We start from the raw sequence: 23958 nt of genomic DNA, 5'->3' as shown, positions 1-23958 counted from the left end.
CAACTAGTGCTGTCAAACGATTAATCGCATCCAAAATAAAAGTTTTTGTTTACATAATATACAGTATGTGTGTATACAGTGTATATTTATTATGCATATATAAATACAAACACTTGCATGCATATATTTAAGAAAAATGTTGTCTATATACTAAATATATTTCTTATATATTCATAATACATATACACAGTACACACACATATATTATGTAAACAAAAACGTTTATTTTGGATCCGATTAATCATTTGACAGCACTAATAAAACCCTTTTCAGACCAACAAAAATACCCCAAATGTTGTCTCTACTTGTCAAACACAGATGTCTTAACAAAGAATTTCATATTGTTGAAATTTTAAGGCTTTGTGAGTTCCCAGCATGCATTGCAGCATGAATAAATTATTCAGTTACTGTAATAGGATTATTGTTTTGCTGTTTGCTCATTTAAACTTTTTTGTTGTTGTTTTGTCATTATTGTTAGTTATTTGTTGTATTGTGATGGAAACATTTGTTGATTGCCATTGTTCTTGAGGTTTGTGTGTCGAGTTTTGAGGCCTGGAGTATGTTCAAGCACTTATGTCCATTTCCTGGATATCTTAGTCTTGAAATTTGTTTTATGAACAAAGACAATGTTGTTTACATATTAAACAAAGTTATCCATTAAGGTTTGTCATTTGCAAACAAACATGAATTTGATAAAGTGGTGACTTTTACACATTCTTTTTTTTCTTCCAGGAAACAGAAAAAAAAAATTACCTCAGTGACAGTAATCGTTGTTTTAGTTGCTATGACAAGGATTTTTCTGTTAGTAAAATAATACAATCAGCATTGCATAAACAAATTTACATTGGCTAAAAAGTATCTTAACTGAGAAGAACTAAAAAACTATTGTTGAGGGAACTCAAAAGTCTTACTGTATCAAGTTGCCGTTTTACGTTTTCTCAACTATTTATTTTTTACAGTGTTGGTCAGTTTTGTTGAGGGATGGGGAGCATCAACATAGTGCAACATCACTTACTACATCAGCCTCTTACTGCGTTTTGAGTGCAAACCGCTACAATTTCCCCAAAATGAAATCAATAATTTACAAACATAATTCAAGTTTAATCAAAGTCCAAATGTGATGTTTCAAGCAGAATTCTTCTATGATATTGTAGTTATGAATGTACTGAGGATGTTCAGTGAAGTCTGGTACTGTACATGAATGTGCTCCACCACAGATTCCAACTAAAAGTGCACATAAGTCCTTCTGTCAGTACGGTGAATGCATGTGTCATCCTCATCTTGGATGATAACTATTTGGATCACTTAAAGGGCATATTGCAGGTTAGAGACTCCAGTGAGTCGATGTATAGAAAAATACTGTACGAACTAGATTTTACTAGATTTACTTTAAAATACGCTATTAAGGCTTCTGGAGTCGTTTTTGTGAGAGAATTTTACTTCCGCATCTGAAACGCGCCAAAACCGGAAGTGACGCATCAAAAGGGAGAGCGGTCCATTTAAACCACAGGAAAACAATGGATTGCAGACAGTTCGGACGCTGAGGAAATGTTAAATGTGTATTTACACTCGTATGACGGACCACAGATGAAATGATGAGTCTGCTATGCAGCCAAGAGAGCAGGACAGGCCAGGATTACACAGAACAACGGTCAGAGAAAACAGATTGAGTTGATGTGAGGAGAACAGGGCAGGTGTTTGGTGAGAGATCAGTGTTAGCTTACAGATATACACACGTTAGCTAATGTAATCAGGCAATAGCAATGCTAGTATTGATACTACCAGTAATAGAAACTAATAAGCGTTGATCAGGCGTGTCACACTCGTTAATATCCCACACTAACGTTACGTGATAGTAGTTTCTTATCACCGCAGGAGAGAGAGATAAACACGTTTTTGATTCATATGTGCTTGTGTGGGAAATGCGAGGCCATGGTCACAGCTGAGGAAAGTCAGTGCTGCAGGGAGTTAGATACGTTACATACTGGGTCTTAGTGGAGAATGTGACCCCCACACTTGATGTGCAGTATCTGACTCTACACCAGGCTTTGAGGCTTGCTGTCTGAACCCATGTGTGCTACAGATAGCCTCTATGAAATTATTATTATACAAGTTAACACTATTTTGGTCTTGACTACCTATAAGTAACACTTTTAGATGCCATTGGTATAACACAATCAATAATGATAGCATACAGACAAGTTGTCCGCTGGGCCTATGGTGCATGTGTTGTGTCAGCCATTAGAAGATAGTTTACAGAGGAAGGAGGACTTTATAAAGGTTTTGAATGGCCCCATTTTGTTGACAATCAATAAAAAATAAATCACAATCAAGCAGATCTGCATTTATGGTTAATTCAATTAAGTTTTATTTATACAGCACTAAATCATAAATATTATTTCATAGCACTGTTAATACCCAACTCAAAACACAACATTTCAACTGTTAATATATATATATATAGATGTACCAAACATATACTACCAAAAGAAATACCATCTGACCCATTTAAAAACATTTAACAATCTTTCAGTCTGGGTATCACACTAATGTGTTGTTAAAGTATGTTAAATGGTGAAGGCTGTGCTAGATATACACCAACAGCCTCATCATGTTGATCCTCTGACTGGAGGGATCTGGAGAGAGGAGCAGGTGTAGTGGACATGACTGTAGGGATCTGGAGAGAGGAGCAGGTGTAGTGGACATGACTGTAGGGATCTGGAGAGAGGAGCAGGTGTAGTGGACATGACTGCAGGGATCTGGAGAGAGGAGCAGGTGTAGTGGACATGACTGCAGGGATCTGGAGAGAGGAGCAGGTGTAGTGGGCATGACTGGAGGGATCTGGAGAGAGGAGCAGGTGTAGTGGACAGAGGAGCAGGTGTAGTGGACATGACTGGAGGGATCTGGAGAGAGGAGCAGGTGTAGTGGACATGACTGGAGGGATCTGGAGAGAGGAGCAGGTGTAGTGGACATGACTGGAGGGATCTGGAGAGAGGAGCAGGTGTAGTGGACATGACTGGAGGGATCTGGAGAGAGGAGCAGGTGTAGTGGACATGACTGGAGGGATCTGGAGAGAGGAGCAGGTGTAGTGGACATGACTGGAGAGATCTGGAGAGAGGAGCAGGTGTAGTGGACATGACTGGAGGGATCTGGAGAGAGGAGCAGGTGTAGTGGACAGAGGAGCAGGTGTAGTGGACATGACTGGAGGGATCTGGAGAGAGGAGCAGGTGTAGTGGACAGAGGAGCAGGTGTAGTGGACATGACTGGAGGGATCTGGAGAGAGGAGCAGGTGTAGTGGACATGACTGGAGGGATCTGGAGAGAGGAGCAGGTGGAGAGATCTGGAGAGAGGAGCAGGTGTAGTGGACATGACTGGAGGGATCTGGAGAGAGGAGCAGGTGTAGTGGACAGAGGAGCAGGTGTAGTGGACATGACTGGAGGGATCTGGAGAGAGGAGCAGGTGTAGTGGACAGAGGAGCAGGTGTAGTGGACATGACTGGAGAGATCTGGAGAGAGGAGCAGGTGTAGTGGACAGAGGAGCAGGTGTAGTGGACATGACTGGAGGGATCTGGAGAGAGGAGCAGGTGTAGTGGACAGAGGAGCAGGTGTAGTGGACATGACTGAGAGATCTGGATAGAGGAGCAGGTGTAGTGGACATGACTGGAGGGATCTGGAGAGAGGAGCAGGTGTAGTGGACATGACTGGAGGGATCTGGAGAGAGGAGCAGGTGTAGTGGACATGACTGGAGGGATCTGGAGAGAGGAGCAGGTGTAGTGGACATGACTGGAGGGATCTGGAAAGAGGAGCAGGTGTAGTGGACATGACTGGAGGGATCTGGAGAGAGGAGCAGGTGTAGTGGGCATGACTGGAGGGATCTGGAGAGAGGAGCAGGTGTAGTGGACATGACTGGAGGGATCTGGAGAGAGGAGCAGGTGTAGTGGGCATGACTGGAGGGATCTGAAGAGAGGAGCAGGTGTAGTGGACATGACTGGAGGGATCTGGAGAGAGGAGCAGGTGTAGTGGGCATGATTGGAGGGATCTGGAGAGAGGAGCAGGTGTAGTGGACATGACTGGAAGGATCTGGAGAGAGGAGCAGGTGTAGTGGACATGATTGGAGGGATCTTGAGAGAGGAGCAGGTGTAGTGGACATGACTGGAGGGATCTGGAGAGAGGAGCAGGTGTAGTGGACATGACTGGAGGGATCTGGAGAGAGGAGCAGGTGTAGTGGACATGACTGGAGAGATCTGGAGAGAGGAAATTTGTGCCCTCGCGTCTTGTAAAACATCTTGAAATCCTGCATTAACGGTTCATGTGGTATTTTCATACAAGGTTATATATTCATTTGAATTTTTTTTTAACCTGCAATATGCACTTTAAATGTATACATCAATCAATGCCTTAAATTGAGTGTTTAAGTGCAACACTGTGTGCAACTCTCCACCCACCAGCGTGTGATTGGGCTAGACAACACTACAAAGACGATTGTCAAACAACAGCTCCGGTGCCGTAGATGGTAAATAGCATCTATTGCTATTTACACTTAGTGCAAATAGCCGCTGCCATACTTAAAATACTGAAAATAGCAGAAATTCTGGGGGACACAGTTTGGGAATCACTGTGCTACAGACAGGATTGTTTAAATCATGTGATATTTTTGAGAAGAGGTTCATTAAGACTTTGCTAAGCATTTTACAATTTTCAACTGCAGAATGAAAAAACTGGAGAAAAAAAAAAACTTTCTATAGACATCTAATGGGTTTCAGGCATACAATTAGAAACCACCTGGAACACTATAGCAACCAGAATGGGATGTGCTAAAAACTGCTCAGAACACTTTAGGAACCACATTGTGCCCTAGAAATCATTCAGAATACATTATCTGCCTAACAGCAGTACAGCAGCTGCCCACAACATGCTAACAACCACCTAGAACCCAAGCAAAAAACTCCTAAAAACCACTCAGAACACCTTGGTAATCACACACAGTAGCAACAACCTACAAGCACCCAGAATCATAGCAACTGAATTTTAGTGCACTAAAAAACACTCAGAGCAACATCACATAGAAATACTCTAGCAACCACAAAGAGCACCTTTTCAATTATATTAAAGCAACACCCTAACAAACTCATTCATATTTCAGAATATGTAAATAACTAGTTTAAGGATGCACGATATTAGATTTTTACCGATATCAGATATTTTCCAAGTCTTTTTTTTGATAGCCGATGCCGATATTTCCTTTTGTTTTGAAACAACACCAAATCTCTCCTGTGCAAACATGCAGAAATTATAGACAAATTATTTAAAATTTTGGTTAGTTTTGGGCAAAAAAGTATTTGTTAGAACTAATAAACATTATTAAAGTTCTTTTATTTTAATAAGAGTACATTGAAGTACACCGGACGCATCGCTCTGTACATGCATTCTCAAATTAATTGCAGCGATCCAAAACAGTGAAACTAATCATCATTCAAGCAAACGTTTGCTTACAGAATGAACACACTGCTGACGGGATCTTATCACTTTCACACCCTGAGCACATGTGAGTTATCGGCAAGGCAAATCGGCATAATTTATTAACAAATTCAAGTAATTATTGGCAAATTCAAATTGCCTGATGCCGATGTTTACATTTTCAGCATTTATCGGCCGATTCTGACAACAGTCTGATATCGTGCATCCCTAATCAAGATGGGTGTAATCTTATTTATACAAAGAATAAGATCTGGAGACATTATGGAAAGTGCAAGAAGGGAACCCTGAAAGCATCAAATGACACTTGTTCGTACCCGCACGGAAATAACCTATATAAACATATATGTTTTAATATAGGTTTTGATATATGTTTTTAATATATGTGACATATATAAAATTGGTCGTTTTCCTATAATATATGTACATATATGTACACATATATGCATACATATATGTACACATATACGTGCATACATGTACCTATATAGGTACATATATGCATGTGTATATATATGTGTGCATATATGCACCTATATGTTTACCTATATATTAGTCAAATTATTAAAATCCATAGCTGCGAGACAACATAAATAAAAGCCCAAAATGTCGAAATTTACATTTACATGTACATATAGGGCTTATATGTGGATATAAAGAAGCAATACAGGAGACCTATATGGCCTTTATATGCACATATATGCACCTCAATTTTGCCTATATGTGGCATATATACGCATATATGCAGCATATATGTTATCATATATGTGCATATATACTGCATATAGGTTTCATATATGCGCATATATCCTCATATAGGTTCTTTCCATGTGGGTATTGGGAGTGTTTTGGTATTCATCAGGCTGACGGCTGATCTGCGCTGCTGGGATTGAATTGATCAGCACACACTCTTCTAATCCACTGACCTGGCTGAGATCTGACTGGAGGAGAGAGATGCTGTGTGTGTGTATGTGTGTGTGTGTGTGTGCTGGCTGACTCTAGCGAGTCTGAGTCGTTGCTCATCAGCCTCATATTTCACCGGCCTGCCCTTCTGCTCAAGGCTGAGCTCTTTACAGTACAGCGACCGTACAGCCTCCGATATCTGCACAGATCCTTCTGGAGGTCAACACACACACACACACACACACACACACACACACACTCAAATCCGTACCAGCCCTGTGCTTTTACTGGGACCTCTGCCGCAGAAACACTGGGAAGCGTTCTTGTGGTAATCTGCTGGAAGAACAGGCTGTATCAGGCTGTATGTTATTCCGCCGCTCCGTAGACGCCCAGAGAGAATCTGAGGTCAATCTAAGTGCTGTTGAAATGTGGGAGCAGGAATAGGGAAGCTGGAGAATGTTTGGAAAGGGTGGGAGGGTGACACGTGCAGGTTTTCACTTAATACTTTCAGTGTGAGGGAATGAAAAACTAGCCTCCACCATTCTGTAGTACAGATGGAGGGAGGGGCTTTCAGGCCTTTATCTGGAGTCTTCTGGTCTGTTGCTATTACAGAAGACTTTCTGTAACTCCGATCGAGAATTGCACCTCCATTTATGCTTGATATTTTTGGATTTAGTCTGTTCTCAGGTCAGTGCCTCTCCTCTACTGTTGTTGGCTCAGGATGGTGATGTGGTGAATGTCTTCACTGGTGTCTCATTTCCCTGTTTGTGCAGGTGATCTTCAGTATTTGGTCTGTTTTCTGTGCTAGGCTGGATCTGTCTCTCTTTTGTGAGTGGTTGCGTTGGAGCCTTCTGTATAATTGAATTAAATTTGTGGCATTTTGTTTCAGTTGTTTGTTGTGGAAGAATGACTTCCTGCTTTAGTATCATGGGAGAGGAAATCATTTCATATTCCCATGATACAGATCCTGCTGTTATATTTGTGGAGCTCTGTGTAGGAAATGGCCATCTGAAGATATATTCTGAAACGTGAAGTTTGATTCCTGAATTTTTTGATTCTAATGTCTATTTTGTGAAAGATTAATCCTTGTAGAAATTAATTTTTTTGATCTTGTAATTAATAAAAAGTCACTTAAACCCTGCCCCTCCACAATCAACTGCAAGCTTGCATTTAATTTTAAGTGCAATGTCCACATTTCAAAATCAATCAACAAATGATGGAATAGAACTAACTAAAACCACATAAAAAGCGGTATTTGAATAATAGAGGTGTAGAGGTGTCCACAAAATTAGGGCTGTCAAAAAAAACTGAATTTCAAAAATTTGTCTAATTTAAAATAAAAATCCACATTCGAATGCAAAAACGTTGCGTGCAAATTTTAGGTGTGCGTCAGTCAGCCTTATCTGGCGCACAAGATGTGATGACGATGTAGGTGTTGTTGCATTTTAATGCTTTTTTTTAGCCTATCCAGTTGAAGCCACTGGATGTGGCGCTGCTCATTCAAAATATTGCGGAAAAAGACAACATCAATGCGGAGATGTTGTTGTTTACTTCAAAACTGGAACCAAGCCGTTCACACAGAACACGTATTTATCGCATTTTCTAGTGGGACATCTATCACCATTGCACTCTCGTCTCGCACAAGAGAGTAAGCCATGTAGAATTAATGTAAGTTCAACTTCACAGCCATATTACCCTGCAGCCCAAGACTGGTTGCCCACTGAAACTAAGCAGGGTTGAGCTGGTCAATACCTGGATGGGAAACTCCTGGGAAGACTAGGTTGCTGCTGGAAGAGGTGTTAGGGAGGCCAGCAGGGGGTGCTCACCTTGTGGTCTGTGTGGGTCCTAATGCCCCAGTATACTGATGGGGATACTGTAGTGTAAAAAGCTCCGTCCTTTGGATGAGAAGTTTAAACTGAGGTCCTGACTCTCTGTGGTCATTATAAATCCCAGGATGTCCTTCGAAAAAAAGAGTAGGGTGTTACCCCGGCATCCTGGCCAAATTTGCACATTGGCCTCTGACATTTCCCCCTAACAGAAATTATGCCTTTTAAATTCGAATGTTGATAATATTTTAGTACAAAATTCTAATTTAGTTTTTTAGCCAATTCGACAGCCCTACCACAAATAGAGTTTGGATAGTACTGTGTGTACCACTTAGTTTATTGAGACACAGACAAACATAAATGGCAATAAACAATATATTACTACTGCTTCTCTTCTGTTGATGCACTGATCAGCAATATTGGATTCTGAAGGTTGAATTGTTGCGATTCCTCCGAGATTCCGAGTTGGAACTTCAACTTGGGAGGGCATTCCAGTTATAAGTGCCTACAGGGAACTCAGAATTTACAACTTGCGAGTACTAATCGAACACAGCATAAGTCCCTGTCCTGCATGTATTTTACAGAAGATCTGTCACTACTTCCGTTCCATGACTTTAGATGGAATAATCCCACTTTGCATTTTTTGCATTATTCAGTGCTAATTTTATTATACATATTATTTAGCTCCTTGAATTTGATTGGCCAAGCAGCGGCCCAAGAGTCAGGCTAGTGCCCCACAGCAGGGCCAGTGCCCCCAGAACACACTGTCCCCAGAACCGAGGGGATATAGAACGTGATTTTAATCGAGGGGAATATGGAACGCAGATCTACCAAAAGTGCTGACATACAAGGACTTTTCACTGTTTGAGTCACTTTACATCTCAGTGTTTGTTTGTTTGCTCCAGCGTCCACCTATGGATGATAATTTATTCAAAGCAGATATATCACTTTAAATGTTTGATTTCTAACCTTCAATGTTTTTTAAATCATTCATCAGCTTGAAAAGCTTGTCATCATCATCATAATGGTGCTGTTCTTATATAGAGTAAGGTCAATTATTAAAGCGTTATTGTTATAGATATCATCCTTGGTGTGAACAGCCCTTTAGCCAGTGTATTAGTCGTGTTTTTTTTCCTCCAGTGACATGCCAGTAAGTGACTCTGTATAAGTCATTGAATTATTCATGCAATATGTTTATTCAAAAACACTGATTCATTTACTAATGCCTAGGGATGGTAAGATTTACAGATTCACATTGGTGCTTCGGTATAAAAGTTAACGATGCAATCCATCGATTTTAAAAAGTGTGCGTCAGATACAAGTTAGCATTTGTATTGTGATGTATCATTTCTAACATATTTGCATTGGTAAAAACTCATTTATTTATATATAGTTATTAGTAGATGTGCTATACGTTTATTATTAAGAAAGTGACCAATGATTTGTGACCAATTTTTTATATGTAGATTGATTTCTCCTCTAAACTGTCTCTCAAGCACATTCAAGTCAAGTCAAGTCAAGTCAGCTTTATTGTCAATTCTTCCACATGTACAGCACATACATACAGAGAATTGAAATTGCATTACTCTCAGACCCTTGGTGCATACAGTTAACATTAAACACGTTCAGATACAGATAAATACAGTTTAAACATATGTACATACAACTATACAAATATACAAATGAGGATATTGTAGAAAAAAATAAGAATTAGATCGATAAAGTGGCATAAGGCGCATGGCAGATAGAGTGCAAAACCAGTTAAATAGAAACAACACTGTGTACATATATTTGTAGTGCAAAAGAGCTTATCAGTCTGAGGACATTGTAGAAAATAAAAAAAGAGAGTGCATAAGGCACATGGCAGAATAGATGGAGTGCAAACCAGTTGAATGTACAAAAACAAAACTGTGCAGATTTGTTTTGTTTTGTTATGAGTGTAGTGCAAGAAGAGCTTATCAGTCTGTTAAAGTGACAAGTCGAAGTGACTGTTCGGATAGATTTTTGTCAGACTATACGAAGAGGTAATTTGCAGTCAATGTTGGATGGGTAGTGATCAGCCAATGCTGCACAAGTGACAGGTGCCGGTCACAGTTTGTTGGTCGGTGGGGGGGGGGGGGGGGTGTGTGTCACAGAGTCAGAGTTCCTAGTGCGTTGCTGTGTTAAATGGGGGTGAAAGAGGGGAGGGGGGGCAAGGACGGGAGGGAGTTCAGCTTCCTGACAGCCTGATGTATGAAGCTGTCCTTCAGTCTGCTGGTCCTCGCCTGGAGACTCCGCAGTCTCCTCCCTGATGGCAGCAGACTGAAGAAGCTGTGTGTCGGGTGGGTGGGATCGCCTGCAATGCGGAGGGCTCTGCGGGTGAGACGGGTGCTGTAGATGTCCTGAAGGGAGGGGAGAGAGACACCAACAATCTTCTCAGCTGCTCTCACTATGCGTTGAAGTGACTTGCGGCAGGATGCGTTGCAAGCGCCATACCACACAGTGATGCAGCTGGTTAGGATGCTCTCGATGGTGCCTCTGTAGAAGGTGCACATGATGGGGGCCGGGGCTCTGGCTCTTCTGAGTTTGCGGAGGAAGTAGAGACGCTGCTGTGCTTCACATTCTCTTATCACCACTGCTGCTACATAAATAAGACGTATCACAACACTACGGAGACTGAGGCGTTACAAGTCAAAAGGCACTTAAGTTAATTTATGATTTGCTGTGTGTCTAAACTAAAGAAATAAAAGCGAACTATCTGTACCATATCGAATTGCATAGCATCATATTTTTTTCCATTGCATCGTATTGCACTGAATCTCATTGTGTTAAATCCTATGGCTATGCATTGAGTTGCGTATCGCATCGGCCTCAGTTATTGAGATGCACATCCCTAGTAAAGCCACTACTGTGTTGCTTAAATAACAGATTTATGTTTATAGATGGCATATTAAGCTTCACCAGTAAGTGCACAGCAACCCTGTAATCACTTTATCATTCCTGCAATTTGCTGTTTGCTTCTCAACCCTTTTTATCAAAGTGACATTTTTACATGTTGTAAATTTTCAGCATATTGTTTTTTGTATTAAGCTTATATTTGTTGCTTGGTCTCAATGTTTTTGGCCCTGATTCTAGCCAGTTGAAGTTTTACACAAGCTGCCTGAGGCCAGAATGAAGGTCTGTGCTTTAGCAGCACAGCTGGCCAGACGCTCCCTTCAGGGCCCCAGAAGAACCCAGCAGTGTCTGTAGAAGTGCTGCTGCGTTTAGAGTCTGGCTCTGGCTCCGGCGATGAGAGAAACACCACCATTTCCATCATGAAGTGTGTCTCTCAGCAAAGTGCACTTCATGCATCGCCTTTCTATGCCTCTTGCTTTTTCAGAGTTCACAATAATCCGTTATAGTTTGACAGTAATATGTATTTCACATAGTGCTTGAGTTAAACTGGAATAACATCAGCTTCCCTTGTGTTTTGTATTTGGAATGAGAGGTGTGGTCACTTTCAGTTTTATAGCGTGCTCTGAAATGAATAAAATGTTGCTTGTGGTTCACACATGCCAGAATGAAGTCACTTCTTTCATGCCAAACAATGACTAAATTAGCTTTAAAAATAGCTCTATAAGGTTTTTCCCTAATCGAAATAAAGAAGAAAAAGTGAAAATAACTTTTGAATGTATCTAACAAAAATAAATCAACTTGCAACACTGTATCTGTAATGTTTAAAGCACCACCTACTGCTCAGTGTTCCATGCACACTACACACTGTGCATACTACATCTCTAGTATGGATGCACGCCATTGAGATCTGTAGAGGTCCATCTGCTCTTTGTAGTTTTGTGAAGAATAGTTTTAAAGAAGGAGGATGTTCCCGCTCTTCTTCTGGCTGAGAGCAGCAAGGGTTTGTGGGAAATGCGTGAGAGATGAGCAGACCCCAGTATGTGCCGAACTTTAAACAGCGCTTTATTCTCTTGCTTTAACCGGCGAGGCTGGACCTTTCACGGCGCGTTTGAGCCGGCGTCTCTGTCGGGATGTTAACGGAAGCGCTGCGTGAGAGTTAAGGCTTTACGCGCTGGACGTGTGCGTGACATCTGCAGGTAAACAAAGACACTATTGAAAGTTTGATAGTTGCACGCTCGCGACGCGACGCATCAGAACGCAACGCTCCCTTTATAATAGTAAAGTTTGAAGGGTTGACGCATTGCACACAGACAACGGTGATTTATAATGGATCGTTGCGTTCTGTTTGACGCGTCGCGTCGCGTGCAGAATCTGAGGAGTGAGATGTAAAGTTTCTCGCTTTAGAAAAGTCTTCCACAGCTGTACTACAGATAAATAGACTACAGTGCTGATCGCAGAGAAGAACTCATAATGCCATTTTCACTCTCCCTTTCATAACAATCATGATTTGATGGGTATGCAGCAGAGGTTGGGTTTGCTTTATGCAGCTACACGAAGCATACTCTCATCACTACTAGTTTTAGACACCTTTACTCTGACTAGCCGTGGTAGATTTAGAAACTAAATATGAATATATATATATATTTATACAGTTATACTGAATGCCTTATGTATTTTACATGTTAATTAATCGAATTCTAACAATTTCAAACATAACTGTTTGTTTCATATTTACAGGGTGAGTTCACCCTTTTTCATTCTGTTATCCCCCCAGTCCTTTTATCAAACCCTTAGTAATCATTTAAAGAAATATACAATATTAGTAGTTTTGTAATGAAGATGCATACTGGTTTTTATTCAAACAACACAAAATATACATTTTATACAAATGCAATTAATAAACATAATGCATATAATACAAGAATGAAAAGAAGAAAAAAAGCTTTATTCAAAAATAAATAAATAAATAAAAGGTTCTGGGGAAATAGTAATATAGAATAACGGTGCATTCGAGTATAAAGATCAAATAAGTACTTTGGAAAGCTCAAATTTGTAACTTTTAATAGAGTCTGGGAATGTGTCGTCACGGCGGCAATGCATTCTGGGAATTTAGGTCACGGGAGCTACGCCAGAGACTGGATAATATAGTGAATGTGGACGTTGATATTGTTTAATGTTTCTATTATTCTACTTAAGATCGCGTTGGAGTGGCTCACTTTACATCATTTGCCATAACCCTTTACACAGCCGGTGTGAAAAACAAACTTTTTTGTTAGAAAGCTGAAAAAGCAGAGGTATTTCCTGCAGACATCGATAAGGGTTATGGCAGTAAGCTTCAATCATTCAAATGCGATATTAAGTTGAATCATATAAACATAAAATAATATAAAATGTCTACATTCACTACGGAACTCGGATGAAAGTTAAACTGAAACTCGATGTGGTAAACAACTCAAATAAGATTGTAGATTTATTATATACAGTGATTTGCATTAAACTGTAAGCCCTCACGCTACAAATAGAAGAAAATCATATGTGCGGGTATTATCTGCGCAGCTCGTTGCTACTCTAACCAAAGTGTTTAGCGTTAGCCTTTATCAGTACCACTGTAGTGGAGGAGATTGAATAATGGATATTTGCAGCCTCTCAGACAAACAACAGAGATTTTATTTTTTTATTTTTTTTATTTAAGGAGATTTACATATTAGTCCGTTTTAATTTTTTATTCCAAAAAATATTAATAGTAAATGGTCGGCTTTTTACACTGTGTGCTCCTGAGCGTGACCTAAAACATGGTGGATTCCAACACGGCGTGACAGATTCCCATTCTCTATAGCTTTCTTATTCAGAGAGTCTCCAAGAGAAAGATACGCACTGTTGCATGCATCAATGTTTATTAGAAACTGATTTTAGACAACATGCACTCTCTTATATCTCTGGGAAATGCCATTGTTGTTACTATTCATGACTTGGTTGACAGTAGCATTCCATTGGTCTACCTTAACACATCATGCTCTTATGCTGTTTGCAGTGTTTAAACAACTGTGCAATATGAGATATTAAATTGATATCATGGGTGTAAAGTACCCTGGTAAAATGTGAGATTATGAGTCATCCTGTCTGAACATCTTCAGTGTGTTCAACCTGTGCTCGTGTGTGTTGTATCTTTGATGTATTGTGCTGGTGTAGCGTGGAAACAGATGCTTTGTTGATCTGTTTCTGCTGTGACTGCCTCCCTGTGGTGCATCACTAGAACAGCAGGCTGTGGATTTACAGCATGTCCAATTTCTCAAACCCTTCTCTTTTTACTATTTGGTATTTTTCAAATGTAGGTGTTGATTTCCAATATTATTGTACTAGGTTGCATTTTTTTCATGTACACTACACTGATTAAGCCTGAAATTGTCTATTAAATCACTTTTAAAGGAATAGTTCACTCAAAAATGAAATGAAAATCTATTCACCCCCAGGCCATCTAAGATGTAGATGAGTTTTGGGGAAATGTATCATTACATAACATCACCAGTGGATGGTCTGCAGTGAATGGGTGCCGTCAGAATGAGAGTCCGAACAGCTGATAAAAACATCACAAATCTTTGACACGACTCCAGGTCTGATCTGATGATGAAACAATCTCATCTTGGATGGTCTGATGATGATCATTTTTGGGTGATCTGTTCCTTTAACAGAACATTACAAGCCTGCAATCAATCAATCTTTTTTTTTTTTACCCCATTCGTTGAAATGATCCCAGTGCAAAAGTCTGAGAGGGTCATTGACAGGAAGGGAAAAAACAACAATGCTTAATGCAGATTAATAAGATGCAACTAACATTTGTAATCATGGATAATTAGGTTAGCAAAATAAATACGCCTTTCAGCTAAATAGGCTTTTCCAAACATAAGGGGAAAACACTTCCATATCTTTTGTTGTTCAAATCAGAGGCCAAACTCTAAACAGCATTTTGGCACAAATGTATTTCTAAAGCAATCTAACCAAATTTGTCAGATGCCAACATGAATGAATTGCATAACATGTTGCCGTCCTCAAAAAATATGAAAAAGAAAGCGCATAAGGTAGACAAAAGTATGGCCACGCTGTATTATAATATAAGTTAATTTGCAGTGAATTTGTGCTGAACACAGTAGGCCTCATTTACGAAACGAACGTACGACCGAAAATTGGGCATACGGTCGTTTCTACACAAAACTTGTAATTGATCAATATGGACACGAGCGGTGGCCACGATCAAATCTCCCGTCAGGTCTGAGCTTGTGTACGCAAGTTTTTGAGTTAGCCTGAACGTGCGTGCAGCATAGAGAATTGCGGAGAATTGTATAATGACAGCATTTTGTTCATTTAGATTATTTTCCTAAACCGACAAACTTTTTTTTTTTTCCTTTCAGGGCTTTAGCTTTATATGAGCAAATAGCAGCGTAAACAACAGACCGTGAGGAATCACACATCGTCGTATCACACACCTGCAGCGCTTTTTTGTGACACTTAATGCATTTTATTTGTTTTCTATATATCTTTATTTTTAAAAATGTAACTGATTGGTGATCACGCAGGTGCCTCACACACACACACACATTTCAGCGTTACTAACTTGACATTTCAGCCATTAATCAAACTACAATGCAGTCAACCAAACATAAGTTACACTGCACAATTCACAAGGTCCACTGTAAAATCAGCGTTCAGCACCAAAACAAGCATTTATTGCGCATGTGAAGGATGAGGTTTTACGTGGATATTGGATCACAAGTGAAGTACAAAGCCTTGTTTACATCATAGATAATAGTTTAGCAAACAAACGTTACATGGCAAAAATGGAAACCTTTGGATGTGGAATGAGAGAGGCTTGTGTGTCGTGCCGTGCCGTTTAGTTTCGCTTTAATTCATTCATTTTAGCTTGACGTTGTATTCTGTTTATAATGAATGCCACTATAGCCTAGTTTGTGTTTTACTTCATAATTTAATATAACATTTTATAGCTACTCATTTTTCTTAAATTCTTGTTCCGTCAAATTGAAAGGGTTTGTTGTGGATTAAGGAGAACTAAATAATCTATATAGGCTAGTTTTTATAATGTTTATAAATGTTTTATATTTAATTTATATGTGGGCCTATATTAAATATATTTCATATACATATAAATGAATGCCATTGATTGCAATTATAAGGTTAAAGGGTGTTTTTGGAGTAAGATCAATTTCTCTTTCCGGAGATTGCTTCCTCTTTTTGGCCGGGTTATGTTTCTCCGTGTCGTAAACTGTAGGGGCGAGGTTTCTAAACCGGGGTGTTTTTAGGGGCGTAATATTCAAATGATGATTGTTTTCAGCCGCCACATTTATCAATGTGCGATTTTTCGTACGATGGGATTGGCGGCAGACGAATGTCTCATAAATCACACGTGAATTGATTTGTGCGCTCGTTTCTACGTTAGATTGATAAATGAGACCCAGTGTGTTTTGTGCTGTGAATCCATACAAATTCAAGATATAATTACATAAAGAACTACAACAACATCTAAGCTCCACCCATGACATCAGGGCCGCTGGAGGCTGAATTGTTGGTAGGGATGCACCGAAATTAAAATTCTTGGCCGAAACCAAACAAAATGAAACAATGGGCCGAAGGCTGAATACCAAATACGTTTTTTGCATCACAATTTAACTTTTAATAATTAATAAGTTAGTAAAATAATATTTTTTGGCCATTTTTGAGACCCCCTTCTTGAATCAGGCATGTATTTTTTTACTGTACAAATAAATGCAGGCTTGCTGAGCAGAAGAGACTTCTTTTAAAACATTAGAATATATTACAGATCCCAATTTGAACACTAGTGTGAATGTTATAATAATAGAGCTGTTGTAGGGTAATTATTAGTATCATTATTATGAATTATTTACGAATTTGGGAAGATGTTTGTCGCACGTATCATATTGTCACATGCCTTTAAAAAGACTAATAAAAATGTTGCTGAGCAAATGACGAGTAACACTGTTTCAGCACAGATTTTCCTCACGCTTTGGACTTTGAACCCTGGCGACCGCGAGCTCGTGCAGTGCTATTTCAATGCATGCAACTCGTTTTACTAATTTTACTAATCGTTTAAGGCCATTTCGTGATTTCAGTCATCATAGAGTAACCATGCATCAACCACCCCGTCCTCCTCTCATCTGAGACATGAGATGCTGCTCTAAATAGTCTCTCGCTTGTCTTTCTCAGACAGTTTTAAATGCTTCCACACTGCAGATGTGTTTGCTGCATTACTGCTCACCTCTGTTTGATCGCGTCTCGTCATTGTTCGGTACAATTTATTCAGTCTTTTCGCTTATTTGCCAAACACCAAAATAGTTTTTTTTGCTATTTTCAGCCGAACAATTTTGGTTGCCGAACATTCGGTGCGTCCCTAATTGTTGGCCATTGTAGGTATTTATTTTTACTCATTCAGATGGGATGCACTGTCATTCAGATGCACATACATATTTGAGTATGTGTGTGATGTAATGTGTGGCAGCAGTGAGATATGGTTTGTGTCTCTCATCTCAGCACCGTGTCTGTGGCAAAGCTAATTTAAAAGCTTAATACTCATATACTCTCACAGCAATAACAGTTTACCCTACAGTGGCGCCGAATTGTCTTTCCACAAATAATTGATGAGTAATTTGTATTCCTTCAGTAAATGCTAAAGAGGGCAAACAAATCCTAGACACTAATAATTAGTTTGATGCTTGTATTGATTATATCGTATAATATTTTTGAATGTGTTTCCAGTAGGATGGGATGCTGAGCATATGAACTCTAAATGAGACAACAGTACTGCTTTTATTAGTTTCCTATACAACCCAGTGTATAAAAAGCATTTCAGTCATTTTGTCATTTCCAAAAATGTTAATAATACATTGTAAACTGCACTGTTACAGCGTGGTGCACAACGTTTTGAAATATAAATATTGCTAATTAGATTATTATTGTCTAATAGTATTGGTGTGAACACAGTAGAGATATAAATGTGAAGAGGTGGGAAAAAGATCTTGATTTGTGTCAGAATATTAAATATAATAAATTATAACAACAAACAGCATTTGTTTTATATTTCTTTCTTTCTTTATGACTGTTTACTTGAAAAATGACATCTAAAGCTGAATGGTTACTTCATTGAGAAACACTTGAAGGCTGTAATCATTTGTTTTTAAACAGCATTCAGACTGTATTTCCCTTGTACTTATATGACATAATGAATCATTTATGTGTTGCTGAAGACCGTATTAGCATATTTATTGCATATTGAAGAAATAATTGCCTTCAGAAACTGAAATTGACAAACAAGTTCATCCACAAACAGATGCGCAGATATAAGTCCTGGTAAATGGCTGTAAGATTAGTAAATGCGTCACATTTGCCGTTTACACAAGCAATGGCTTTCTGAATCTTACAGTTCAGACAGAATTCACACATCAGCCAGGAAAACAGGTCAAATCTATTGTCAATCATCTGAAATGACCTTTAAACGCTGTAGCATTGTCTTCATCCGTCCAGATGAGGAAAAGTGCTTTAGTTTCATTATCTGTTCAATTTGACGTTTTTTGACCAAGCATTGCTGTCATTTCCGTCAGAGCGTTTATTAATTGCTGGAAGCAGACTGGTTACTTCAGTCCTGACCTAGCAAGTACTCAAATAAGTAATCTTCAGCTTCACGCGTCAAAATGGTCATTTGAGTCACCAGTATTTCTAAACAGTTCGCACTTGTTGTCTAAATGTGACCCTGGAGCACGAAACCAGTCTTAAGTCGCTGGGGTATATTTGTAGCAATAGCCAACAATACACTGTATGGGTCAAAATTATACATTTCTCTTTTATGCCAAAAATCATTAGGATATTAAGTAAAGATCATGTTTCATGCAGATATTCAGTGAATTTTTCCTATCCTAAATATATCAAAACTTAATTTTTGATTAGTAATATGCATTGCTAAGAACTTAATTTGGACAACTTTTGCACCCTCAGATTCCAGATTTTCAAATAGTTGTATCTCGGCCAAATATTGTCCGATCATAACAAACCATACATCAATGGAACGCTTATTTATAAAGGTTTTGTGGTCCAGGGTCACAAATGGTGAAATGCCTGTAATGTTCTAGAAGCAAAGTCTCTTGTGACTTAGGTTTGTCTCTCAAAGTGTCCCTCAGAGTTAATTGTCACATTTGAGTGGTGCACTGTTCACATCTCTCTTAGTTTATACCAAGTATAAGTTTGTTTTCTAGAATATATCATGAAGGTCGTTTCATTAGTTTTTATTTTTGTATCATTAGACTGACGTGCTCTTTAGAATACACGAACAGGCAAGCAGTGATTGTCTTGTAAATGTTCTGTCATTCTCTAAGTGCCATTGTTTTTGTTTTCTGAAAACTATGTAGGCCTAAATGTATGCTAGGGCTGTCAAAAAACAAAAAATCAATTTTCGAACATTCATGCGTCAGGCAGCTTTATCAGTGGTGCACGAGATGCTATGATGTCATTGCATTTTAATGCTTTTTTTACCTATCCAGTTGAACCCACTGTATATGATGTTCAGTGACAAGAGAACATCAATGCAGATGATGTTTGTCAAAACTGGAACAAAGCCGTTCACACAGAACATTTTCTAGAGGGACATCTATCACCGTTGCTCTCGCGTCTCGCAAAAGAGAGTCGGATATTTAGAAAGCCGTTTAAAATTATTGTAAGTTCAACTTTGAAAAAACATGTCTCAACTTTATGGCGGCACGGGTCTCTCCCCATTCCACTGCATCATGTTTTTAAATGAAAAATTAACATTATTCTTTGTGATTGGTTTTCTGTGCTTTGTATTAAACTGTGTATAGATGCTGTTTTGTTTCTAATTGTTTAAGCAACTTGATTAATTATATATGGTTAAATATTATGCACTTTTTTCGTGTTATTTTATTGCTTTGAAGAACCGTGCATTAGTAATATTTTGCTCGATGTGGCCTCAGGAGAGAAGCCAAAAGCTTTTTTCCTCTAACTGAAATTATGCCTTTTAAATTCTAATATAATTCGAATTTTGATAATGTTTAAGTACAAAATTTGAATTTAGTTTTTCAGCCGTTTTGACAGCCATAATGTATGCCATCTTGATATGCCCAATATTTTCAATAATTAACCAGTATATTTACAAAGTAATAGAAGCTTAAATGTCTTCACAGGAACCCGTCAAAATAAAAGTTTGGTTTGACTTGAAGAAACGGTGACAGAATATATTACTTAATGCGATGATGGTACTACACTACTAATGAAATTATTATTACAATTTTATTTGTTAAGGAATATTTACCAGAAAAAAATATTTACCAGAATTTTTTTTAGCAGAAAAACGACATAACAGTATTTCTGGGAAAAAAATATATAAATTATTTTTATTATTTTTTTTATAAAATAAGTTAAAGATGTTTTTATTACAGTTTAATGAAACCATTCAAATGGAATCCAGAAAATAATGGAAAACACAGTATTTGTTTAAAAATTTGATAAATAAATAAAACTGAATTTGAGAAAAAATATAACATTTCATAGGACCTTAACATTTAATTGTGGTTAATTGCTAAGTTTCATGATTTCAATTAATTAGACATGCATTTATGATTAATAAAAAAATGATTTAACCATTTAAATAGAGTCTAGAAAAAGGAATTTTGAAAAAAATAAAAATAAATTTAGGGCCCTAAATAATTTTTTTTAACTTTATTTTCTCTGCTTTCCTTCACTTCTCAGTTGGTGTCCTTAACTGTGGGAATGTTTCTAAACTAGGGAAACACAGAAAAACAGGAAACGTATGTTTGATATGAACAGTGAAGAAAAAAAATAAGAGTCAAAGTCCAGTCCAGGGACAGAATGAACTGTTGCATGACTGCCACCCCTGCCAATGAACTGACCCAGTTTTATTTTCTACAAAATATAATGTACTTCTCTTTCCTAAAATGAGACTTGGGTGTTTGTTGTCATTTGTTCAGGCGCTCAACAGATGGCACTGTTAAACTGTGTTCTGACTGTACTAATGCAGTACAAATAAAACAAACCCTTCAGTTCAGAAACCAGCCTCAGGGAGCAATGCTGTGTAATAGTTTTTCATACTCTGTTTAGACCGGGTCATTCATGCTCTCACTGTACAGAGAAGAAATGAATCAACCTCCTCATTGCATCGCAGTGTCACGTCTCCGTTCAGATCTCAGGTGAAGGATCGTGACCTCCTTCAGATCCAGTCCTCATGACACAGCTAGCATTAGTCTGTATTGTCCTTCAGTGGCCAATGGCTCTGAATTGTTGCCAGAACCAGAATAAAACAGATTGGACTCGGAAATCTTGGGTGATGTCATTGATGTGGGAGGACAGCGAGTGATGAACATTACATTTGTTTCTGATGTAGTTCTGGTTTTTATGGCTGTTGGCCACAAGCCTGCGGTGACATTGGTCTTCTGTAATGTCAGCCTGTTGATTTGGGCTTTCTCTCCTGTGAAATGCGTCTGATGGTGCGGGCAGGGTGCTATCTGGACACTGGGATTGCTAAAATGGACAATCGGACAGTTCCTCAGAGGTCCTCTGATTACATGCGATCTGGATTGCGTAATCAGATTCCAAAAATGAAGTACTTGTAATTAGATTACATTACATTTTAAAATGCTCGTAATCAGACTACAATTACTTTCTTATTGATCACATATTATTCACACAATAACAATAAATTATTCATAATTTACTGCTTCTCCCTAATTCCTCTTTTTCATCTTTTAAATGTTCCTTTTTAAAAAAAGCCTACCGCATGCATACACTCAGAAAGTCTTCCAGTTTTGTGGACATTCACACAAATTCACAGAAAGTCACTAGTTTTGACTACTGGATTTACAAAAAGCATTTCAGGTTTCAACATTGTATCAATTACTGATGAACACATTCATTTTCATTTGAATTAGCACTCGGTTAAGTAGGTTAACCATCTATTGTCTTTCAAACACATTAAAATGCACATGATTTCTTATTTACATGTAATGCGGGGATTCACAAACGTTTTTTTGTCAACTGAATAATTTTTTTGTCTCTTTCACCCAATATATATATACTTGAAGTACCCCTGAGATTTTAAAATAAATATAAAACAAATTAAATATCAGATTTGCATGTTCACAGTGCTCTGACATTGGTGGTAAACAAATAAAATAATACATTTGTTAGTAAGTGTTTATTATTTATTTGAATTTTAAATTTTTGTGATGTAATTAATGATTAAACTCACAAATCCCCTGCAGTACCTTTACGAAGCCCAGATTGGGAAACCTTGACACAATATGATGTTTATTGCATTTCATGTTGTTACTTACAACGAATAGAATATATTTTCAGACTCTTGACTCTATTTTTTATATCAAGGTACAAGATTATCCTATTTAAATCAGTGTGATAAATGAGGTTACCGTAGGTCTAAAGTAATCTAAACGTAATCAAAAAGCAGTCCGATTATTTTACCTGAAATGTGTAATGTAATAGATTATGTTACTAACTACATTTTTTGTCATGTAAGTTGGAATCAGTAACAACTCTACCCAGCTCTGGTCACTTATACAGGGTTAAATGGATGAATGTTTTTCAGTGTCCAGATACTTCTTGTTAGTCCAAAAATGACAGAACATGTCAGAGAAGGTTTTAGGTTGTGCACTGACAGCTAGAGCATAGCAAATGCAAAGTTCTACTAAAGATATCAAAACTAAATAAAAGAAAACGTCTACTTAATGAGACTGACCAGTCGGTTGTTGGATCATCGTGACCCATCTTTCTGTGATGAACTCAGTTCTGTGTGTTTGTGTGTTGTGCAGCAGCGATGCAGGGCTGAAGGACGCGCTGTCAGACTGGGACTCAGACATGGATAGTGTGGAAAGTCTTAAGGACACAGATGTTCTTCACAATGGCAGCCGAAGCGACCAGGAAGCTGCCCGACGTCTGGCCAGACGGCTCTACCACCTGGAGGGCTTCCGGCGCTCGGATGTCGCCAAACATCTGGGCAAGAAGTGAGTGCCTTCAGCCATAAATTCAGTTCTGTGTTTTTCTTCTCTCTGTCCTGTCTTCAGTTGGATACCGGTTATACACACCAACCAGAGGAATATGTAAATATCTGCCTCTAGCTAGAACTTGAAGAAAAACATTGTGCAAATATACATGTACACTGCTGTTAAAAAGTTTAGATCAGTAAGATTTTTAATGTTTTTTTAAAGACGTTTCTTATGGTCATCAAGGCTGTATCTATTTGATCAAAAATACAGATTTTTTTTAATTTTGTGAAATATTATTGCAATTTAAAATCAGCTTTCTATATTAATATACTCTAAAATATAATTTATTTCTGTGATCTGCAGCTGAATATTCAGCATCTTTACTCCAGTCTTCAGCATCACATGATCCTTCAGAAATCATTCTAATATGCTGATTTATTATCAGTGTTGGACACAGGTTTTTCAATTTTTTCAGGATTCTTTGATAAAATGTTTAATAGAACAGTTTATTAAAAAAAGAAATTTTGTTTTACTATTCAAAAGTTTCTATTTTTAAAGAACTTAATTTTATTCAGCAAGGATGTGTTAAATGGATAAAAAGTGATAGTAAAGACTTATATTGTTAGAAAAGATTTTCATTTTTGAACAAATGCTGTTTGCAGCACAACAGTTTCAACACTGATAATAAATCAGTATATTAGAATGATTTCTGAAGGATCATGTGACACTGACGACTGGAGAAATGATGCTGAAAATACAGTACTACATCACAGGAATAAATTATATCTTAAAGTATATTAAAATAGGAAACCAATATTAGAAATTGCAATAATA

At 38.1% G+C, this 23958-nt stretch overlaps 1 protein-coding gene across 3 annotated transcripts in view; it reads left to right on the top strand.

The window, feature by feature from the left end:
* The window catches only part of LOC306864157 (PH and SEC7 domain-containing protein 3-like), a 152320-nt gene that overhangs the window by 42943 nt on the left and 85419 nt on the right, over window positions 1–23958 (top strand). For 2 of the 3 annotated variants that reach the window (XM_079407905.1, XM_079407906.1), the window contains exon 5: window positions 22951–23142. In XM_079407905.1, the coding sequence (XP_079264031.1) occupies window positions 22951–23142 (192 nt within the window). Of the gene's footprint in view, window positions 1–11960; window positions 12274–22950; window positions 23143–23958 lie in introns of those variants that run through there. The other variant, XM_079407907.1, reaches the window with a different exon arrangement.

Source organism: Barbus barbus (genome assembly GCF_936440315.1).
Source record: "Barbus barbus genome assembly, chromosome: 45".
NCBI classification, from domain to species: domain Eukaryota; kingdom Metazoa; phylum Chordata; class Actinopteri; order Cypriniformes; family Cyprinidae; genus Barbus; species Barbus barbus.
This window is presented reverse-complemented; position numbering and strand designations above follow the sequence as displayed.